Raw genomic sequence first — 9,052 nt, forward strand, 5'->3', positions numbered from 1 at the left:
ATTTTGTCTGGGAAATTTGTCTAGAAGGGATTGAATTTGTTGTTGCATGTCTTAATATTTTTCAGTTCCTTTGGCTTTGATGCCTCATGATTGTGCAAAGTGCTGTTCAAGTAGAGTGTGATCTGATAGGGGTGTCAGTGGACTGACAGTGAATGCTATAAGAGACTCTGGATTGAGGTCAGTGATAAAGTAGCCTACAGTACTACTGCCAAGTGATGAGCTATGTTTACCTACCATAGGAGTCCCCTCGAAGCCTAATATTGACTACAGTGCCTTACAAAAGTATTCATCCCCCTTGACGTTTTTCCTATTTTGTTGCATAACAACCTGTAATTTAAATTGAATTTTTATTTGGATTTCATGTAATGGACATACACAAAATTGGAGAAGTGAAATGAAGAAAATAACTTGTTTCAAAAAAATGACAAATGGAAAAGTGTGTGCATATGTATTCATCCCCTTTGGTATGATGCTCCTAAATAAGATCTGGTGCAACCAATTACCTTCAGAAGTCAATTAAAGTCCACCTGTGTGCAATCTAATTGTCACATTGTGTGTGTGTGTGTATATATATATATATATACATATTACACACACCAGTTCTGAAAGGCCTCAGTCTGCAACACCACTAAGCAAGGGGCACCATGAAGACCAAGGAGCTCTCCAAACAGGTCAGGGACAAAGTTGCGGAGAAGTACAGCTCAGAGTTGGGTTATAAAAAATATCAAACTTTAAACATCCCACCGAGCACCATTAAATTCATGATAAAAAAATGGAAAGAATATGGCACCACAACAAAACTGCCAAGAGGGCCGCCCACCAAAACTCACAGACCAAGCAAGGAGGGCATTAATCAGAGAGGCAAAGAGACCAAAGATAACCCTGAAGGAGCTGAAAAGCTCCACAGTGGAGATTGGAGTATCTGTCAATAGGACCTTTTTAAGCAGTACACTCCACAGAGCTGGGCTTTACAGAAGAGTGGCCAGAAAAAGCCATTGCTTAAAGAAAATAAGCAAACACGTTTGGTGTTCGCCATAAGGCTCCCCAAACATATGGAAGAAGGAACTCTAGTCAGATGAGACTACAATGTTGCTTTTTGGCCATCAAGGAAGACTGTATGTCTGGCGCAAACCCAACACCTCTCATCACCCAAGAACACCATCCCCACAGTGAAGCATGGTGGTGGCAGCATCATGCTGTGGGGATGTTTTTCATCGGCAGGGACTGGGAAACTGGTCAGAATTGAAGGAATGATGGATGGCGCTAAATACAGGGAAATTCTTGAGGAAAACCTGTTTCAGTCTTCCAGAGATTTGAGACTGGGATGAAGGTTCACCTTCCAGCAGGACAATGACCCTAAGCATACTGCTAAAGCAACACTCGAGTGGTTTAAGGAGAAACATTTAAATGTCTTGGAATGGCCTAGTCAAAGCCCAGACCTCAATCCAATTGAGAAGCTGTGGTATGACTTTTTACAGATTGCTGTGTACAGATTGCTGTACGCTAGCGGAAGCATTCCAACTTGAAGGAGCTGGAGCAGTTTTGCTTTGAAGAATGGGCAAAGGTTCCAGTGGCTAGTTGTGCCAAGCTTATAGAGACATACCCCAAGGGACTTGCAGCTGTAATTGCTGCAAAAGGTGGCTCTACAAAGTATTGACTTTGGGGGTGATGAATAGTTATGCACACGCAAGTTCTGTTTTTTTTTGTCTTATTTCTTGTTTGCTTCACAATAAAACATATTTTGCATCTTCAAAGCGGTAGGCATGTGTAAATCAAATGATACAAACGGTTGTAAGGCAACAAAGGGGGGTAAATACTTTCGCAAGCCACTGTATGTACATACCCAGCATCCAACAGAGATGCACGAGTTGTGACCCGTTTTTGTTGGTTATGTTGTTGTAGTTGTGTCTATGGGGGCATATGGGAGAGGGAATGCTGTCCCCACCCCCCAGGTACCCCCTGTGTGCTGAGGGTATCAGGTTCTTGTCCAGTTCTGGCATTTTGGTCACCACAGACTAGTACGTGTCCCTGGGCCAGGAAATTGTTGCTCTCCTCCTCTAGGATGGAGAAGCTGTCATCCTTAAAGTATTGGGGGTATGTGGGTAGCCTATCAGGTGTAGGCTATATCATACTTCCAAATGAAGTTAGCCAAAACAGAATACAAACGTAAAACATAATAATAAAATAATAATAATATCCACATTGTTTTCTAATGGCAGCTATTTTTCAGAGATGTGATCAACATTAATCAATCAATTAATCAATAAATCAATTATAATTCTCGTTAATGCAATATACACTCTCCCACCACCATTTGCTACAGAAGTGTTTCTTAATCCTGTTCCTGTGGAGAGCTGTGTACTGCTAGGACAAAAACACAAATGTGCACCCACTATACAGTCATTAACAGAGGTTGTTCGGTGAATAACGCTCTGGTGATTAACCTCGTCCGTCTGAGACCTGAAGACTTGTGTTAGCTCCCTGAGATGATGCCTTGCCTTTAGCTCAGCAGACTTGTGGCGCACAGGAGATCCTGGTTAGAACCGCAGTCAGTCACATGGCGCCGTGACCCAAATGGGTGTCTGCAAGAAATAAAGGGAAAGGGGATACCTAACCCCTCTGAATCAGAGAGGTGCGGGGGGCTACCATAATCAACCATGTCATCGGCGCCCGGGGAACAGTGGGTTATCTGCCTTGCTCGGGGTCAGAACAACATATTTTTACCTTGTCAGCTCGGGGTTTCGATCCAGCAACCTTTCGAGATCAATGGTTGATGTCACTATGTGTTGGGGCCAAAGATCAAATTGAGCTTTTTAGGGCCACTAAAAACCTTGATCTATGGACCCATGATCTGTTAAGCAGTAGGCTTCATAGGAGCAAAGGGATGTGATATGAACCTCAGCAACGAAATGTAATTCACCATTTATAAAATTGTGTAGGATTTGGCGGAGGGAGACCTCGTGTGGCAGTCGTTGGAGCTTTTTACAGTCTGTGTTGGAGTCATTCGAAAAAATGTCAATGTTTTATTTCAGTGTAACTAGCTAGATACATTTATTTATCTGAATGTTTTTTTATTTCACCTTTATTTAACCAGGTAGGCAAGTTGAGAACAAGTTCTCATTTACATTTGTGACCTGGCCATGATAAAGCAAAGCAGTTCAACACATACAACAACAGAGTTACACATGGAGTAAAACATACAGTCATACAGTAGAAAAATAAGTGTATATACAATGTGAGCAAATGAGGTGAGATAAGGGAGGTAATGGCAAAAAAAGGCCATGGTGGCGAAGTAAATACAATATAGCAAGTAAAACACTGGAATGGTAGATTTGCAGTGGAAGAATGTGCAAAGTAGAGATAGAAATAATGGGGTGCAAAGGAGCTAAATAAATACAGTAAGGGGAGAGGTAGTTGTTTGGGCTAAATTATAGATGGGCTATGTACAGGTGCAGTAATCTGTGAGCTGCTCTGACAACTGGTGCTTAATTAAAGCTAGTGAGGGAGATAAGTGTTTCCAGTTTCAGAGATTTTTATGATGTATTTTTTTTGAAAAAATAAATAAATCATTCTGTTTGCGTTTGTTGCTGCCCTAATGGGCATTGTCTGCTTTTGGTCCAACCGAGGGTATGCCTGGTTAATTTTGCAACGTTTTGGTAAATTTCGCAACGTTAATAACGTTGCAAAATTTGCATGTTTGAATGCATCTTTGGCTTGGTTGACGTCTACAGAATGCATAATGGCGGCTTCCTTGGTGAGACCACGAGTATCTTTACCATACGACAATTATGGTGTTAGCCCGCTTTAAACACGTTTTTGTCAATGGCTAAACGTGATTGTGACTTATCAATGGTGTTGTTTTTGCCTACATTATTCAGGAAGTCGGGACTATTTCGATAATGACTGGTTCTGATGATTTGAAAACAGAAGATACCGGGGTAGCTAAGTTAGCTAACCATTCATACATGCTTCAGCTCTAGTCCGAATGTGTACATCACCACATTTCAACTATTTTATTAAGTCAATCTGACAGTCTTTTTCTATCCCATTCTATAGGACGAGTCGGTAGAGGACACAAAAGATGATTTGAAAAAAGATCAAGGTTCTGAGGTAATTAACAATCATGCATGCAACTAGGTTATAAGGCTTCTCCGCGCCTAATGTGCTTCGGTATCATCACATTTAATGACAGCCTATTATAGTAGTATTTTCTTTATCATATTCTCCTAGGAAGACGAACCGGCAGAGGAACCAAGAGAGCCAAGGATTCGTGAAACGCCAGAGGACATCAAACTCGACGCAATTGTCAACACATTGGCCTTCCATCCAAAACAAGATATTTTTGCTGCCGGGGATATTGACGGCGATATTTACGTGTAAGAAATATAACCACTTGTGATGCTTATGAACATTTACATAAATGTAAGTGCCATTGTGGAAGTGAACGTCATTGTTTTGCATCCCCAGATACTCCTACTCATGCACAGAGGGGGAGAGCAAGGAGCTATGGTCGTCTGGACATCACCTCAAGTCCTGCAGGGAAGTTGCTTTCTCTCATGATGGACAGAGTAAGTGTGATCACTGGTAGGGTTTGGTTGCCTTGAATTTATTTTGCTTGTGATACATTTTTATCATCGTGTTGGTCAACACAACTTGCTGGGCCCTTCTGTCTGTTATGCCGTAAATGGTTAAACATCAACCAGTAGTTCCTTTTCTGTGTATGTAGAACTGTTCAGCGTTTCAAAAGACAAGTCAGTCCATCTCATGGATGTGGAAGGGGGAAAACTTGTCACACGCATCGCCAAAGCACACAGGTAAAGTCTCTTTACTCCATTGATGTCACTAGTTTAGGGCTTTTTGTTTATTTTTCTACACCCTCACTTGTTCAATGTTCTGTTGTCCAATTGCTTAACTCTGAGACTGTCCAAAGCAGAGAGAGCCTAATGATTGTATTGCACTATTGTGGTTGCAATGTCTGGTTTCCTCACCTTCACCCATATTTGACCAGTGTCCCAATCAATGCGCTGCTGCTGGTGGATGAGAATGTGCTCGCCACCGGGGATGATGGGGGGACACTGAAGGTTTGGGACATGAGGAAGGGCACATCGTTCATGGACCTGAAGCATCATGATGACTATATCAGCGGCATTGCTATTGACCAGGCCAAGAGAATGCTTCTCACCTCCAGGTAAGAGTTCAGTTCAGACACGGGATGGGGATGGATAATTAAAGTGTTTTCAGTGGCTCTATTCATTGAGACTAGCATGTACAGATGTGACTTGTCAACTGACATGAATGATGTTTTATGTCACAGTGGTGATGGGACGATGGGGGTCTTCAACATCAAGAGGCGGCGATTTGAGCTCCTGTCAGAGTTCCAGAGTGGGGACCTTACCTCGGTGGCCATTATGAAGGTGAGTGTCTCATCCTCTTTATCTGAAGGTTCAGGACTGGCTAGTCTACTGGCTGAGACACATGAAATCCTTGCATTATCTAAAAAGACGTTCAGAGTCAATAACTTAAGTTGTTCCCTGCCTCGTCACACAGCGAGGGAAGAAGGTGGTGTGTGGCTCCAGTGAAGGGACTATGTACATCTTCAACTGGAACGGCTTTGGAGCCACCAGTGACCGCTTCGCTGTGAAGGCAGAATCCGTGGACTGCATTGTTCCCATTACAGACAGTATACTGTGTGCTGCCTCCATGGATGGAGTTATACGGTGTGTTATACAAGTGTTCAGTTGGATATATAGGATCTAAAGAGTTTAATGGTTTTGGAGACTTTAATTATTTAGAAGTAATATGTTAAGTTGTCATCTGCATTAGATGATAACATGCAAAGCACAGATTTGAGGGAGATTCTTTTGCAAGGCTTTGTACTTCAAATCTCCTATAGAGGGCCAGAGTATGCCAAACATACTTATGACATGGCTTGATTTTTCATTGGGACCATTTTTAGTTTTCAGTGATACAGTACTGAAGTTTTTACTTAGACTAATTAGAATCTCTCTCTCCCTCTTGACAGTGCCATAAACCTCCTGCCCAATCGGGTACTGGGCTGCATAGGGCAGCATGTTGGGGAGCCTATTGAGCAAATTGCCCGCTCTCGCGACTCACGTTTCCTGGCGAGCTGTGCCCACGACCAGATGATCAAGTTCTGGGACATTTCAAGTCTCCGCGACATGACAGTCAGTGACTACCGGAAGAGGAAGAAGAAAGATGGAAACCTCAAGTCCCTCAGCAAGAAAGCCTATGGGGGTGGGGATGACTTCTTTTCTGGACTGATGGAAGAGACTGAGGCAAAACAGGAAGAGAAAGAAGAGGATGAAGGAGACAGTGACAGCGACAGTGATTAAAAGATACTTGTGGAAGTCATGCCCATCATATGTTGCCAGAGGTGTTGTGTGCTATTGGTCAAACAACTCCTGGCCATTGCACCAATAAACTATTCTCAGCCGGCACTGTTGAAAGGGGTATCTTGGCAGAGTGGAAGCTTTAGATGGTATATGCTTGGGGCATAGCCTTGGAGATGAGAACAGCCTGTTTCATCCACTGCTTTTAGTGTGGTTTTCTCCTGAAACATGACTCTTCAAAAGTCTGGTGCAATCCCAGGTTAAAATAAAAAATGTTTGTTAAATGTAGAGCCCTTAGAAATTAGTCCCATAGATCTGGTTGGATTCTGCCATTGGAGAGCTGAGCTATGGGAACTCAGGATCAAGGAAGAGTCTGGGGCTGCTTATGGGGTCAGAGGTCAAGGGTCACTGTTCAGATTCGTCTTGCAAGAGGAAACCCCTCGGCCTGGTTTGCTGTAGTATCTTTTCCTTATTACCGGTATTGTAGCATGACATCATGCACATGTATGTAATGTACAGCATGACATGGAAATAAAATGTTTTTTTTGTTTTTTTTTACATTTGATTCGATTGATGTATTGTTTTCAATTTAAAGTTTTATTAAGTTCTTGTTTTTCAATCAACCAACAGAACACATTCCACATTCACAGATGTGACAGGCTTTAAAAAAAAATAATAATAATAATACTTTTGAAAAAATAAAAATACAATTAAAATTAATGATAAAGTCAAATAAAAGCATTTATTTTTCTTAATCTATATATTTTCCTTGGTACATATATATATATATATACATACACACATACCGTACATACATACATACGCACATATACACACACCTACGCACACGTACTCAAAAACTAAATTAAAATAAAAACACACAAAAAAAAAAAAAAAAAACAACACTTGCAGCAGCACTATCAAGGTTCTTATCAGCTATTTCAAGCATTCGCTGAGACGACGGGCCAATAATTCGTTTTTAGGTTTTACAGTACCTTACACAACATGTATCTGCGCATTTCCCTAGTCACCCCGTTCACTCTGTCCAGTTTGAAATATAGTTGAATAGTGGAGACCAAAGTCTATCAAACTTGGGCTGTCTCTTGTGGAGGTCATAAGTGAGCTTTTCAAGAGGAAGAAAGTCAACAATCTGGTCAATCCACATTTTAAATGTAGGAGGGGTATTAGAGGCCCACAATAGAATAATACATTTCTTAGCAAAGTATGTAATAGTCATAAGCAAATTTTCTCTGTCAGGATCAAGAACAAAGTCCTGCTGGGCATTAAGAAGATAGATACACGGGGTCATATCAAACTGTACATCTAGTATTTTCTGTGCAGCAGTATGTACAGATTGCCAGAATCTGGCAATCTCCCTACAGCTCCAAAATACATGCATATAGGTTCCACTTTCAGAGGTACATCTTTTACAGTTAGGAGACATATCTGTTTTCATTCTATGGAGTCTCAAAGGAGTATAATAAAATTTGTACAAAAATTTGTAATTAGATTCTTTCATTTTTACACTGGTAGAGGAGCAGTATACCCTGTCGCAAACCTCCGCCCATAACTCATCACTGATAGTCAGACCAAGGTCCTTTTCCCAGATTACTCTCAAAGGAGTAAAGGAGGAGCTTCCTTTCTCAGAAAGGAGTCTATAGATGTAAGATATTTTGCCTTTAATGGATTGTGCTGTGACAAGAAGGGTTTCAACTTCATTCAACTGAGTTCTAAACCTCCTCTTGGAGGTAAATGAGGAAATTACATGTCTAATTTGAAGATATTTGAAAAAATGGGATCTTGGCACATCGAATTCACTGCAGAGCTCTTGAAAGAATTTCAGTGTAGTGGTTTTCTGATGAAATAGGTCTGAAAAGGTCCTGATTCCTAGAGTATGCCAAAGATTAAAGTTGGCATCCCTCAGGGCTTTTGGCAAGTCTGGGTTGCCTACTATAGGCGAGTGAGAACATATTTGGGAGGAAATGCCTGATGTATTGTTTTAAAGTATCACTCATTGGCATCTTGTACAAAATATTATTTACAATTTAGGGACCAGGTAAAGTGATGGCAGAAGTGTGGTGTTCTGTTGGCTGTTGGAGACTGTAATAGTACTAAAGAGAGCAGTGCCAGAATAGAAGACACATTCCAAGAGCTTTGTCTGTGCAAATAGACAAACTGACAACCAGTCCTTAGAGGACACAAACTCTGGGATCTACAGGACAACAGCATTTTCACGGTCCCATAAGGCTCCCTCAATAGAGCGTCTCAACATCTTGGTTTGTATCACATGGCCCAGAATTTGTTATGGTGGCATCGTAAATCAATTTTTCAGTTTAGTCTAATCTACACTGTTCTTTTTTGACGGAAGTTTGACCAATGTTAACTAGAACAGATGTTTTTCAAGAATGGGGTGCCAAGTGGATACTCTACCAGTGGTGTAAAGTACTTAAGTAAAAATAAGTGGCGCAGCGGACTAAGGTACTCCATCTCAGTGCTTGATGCATCATTACAGACACCCTGGTTCAAATCCAGGCTGTAGCACAACTGGCCGTGATTGGGAGTCCCATAGGGCGGCGCACAATTGGCCCAGCATCGTCCGGGTATTGCCGGTGTAGACTAACATTGTAAATAAGAATTTGTTCTTACCTAGTTATATATATTTGTTTATACTTGAACGTACTACTTAAGTAGTTTTGGGGGGT

General features: G+C 41.4%; 1 protein-coding gene across 1 annotated transcript; it reads left to right on the top strand.

The window, feature by feature from the left end:
- The first annotated feature begins 3,708 nt into the window (after positions 1-3,708).
- On the top strand, positions 3,709-6,907 carry wdr55 (WD repeat domain 55). The gene is made up of 10 exons (XM_021591428.2): positions 3,709-3,754; positions 3,879-3,938; positions 4,057-4,110; positions 4,231-4,376; positions 4,468-4,568; positions 4,727-4,814; positions 5,009-5,188; positions 5,315-5,414; positions 5,548-5,717; positions 6,023-6,907. Exons 1-10 carry the CDS (start codon positions 3,740-3,742, stop codon positions 6,351-6,353), a joined length of 1,245 nt encoding a protein of 414 aa, XP_021447103.1. The 5' UTR covers positions 3,709-3,739; the 3' UTR covers positions 6,354-6,907.
- The last annotated feature ends 2,145 nt before the right edge of the window (positions 6,908-9,052 follow it).

This window comes from Oncorhynchus mykiss, chromosome Y (genome assembly GCF_013265735.2).
Source record: "Oncorhynchus mykiss isolate Arlee chromosome Y, USDA_OmykA_1.1, whole genome shotgun sequence".
NCBI classification, from domain to species: Eukaryota; Metazoa; Chordata; class Actinopteri; order Salmoniformes; family Salmonidae; genus Oncorhynchus; species Oncorhynchus mykiss.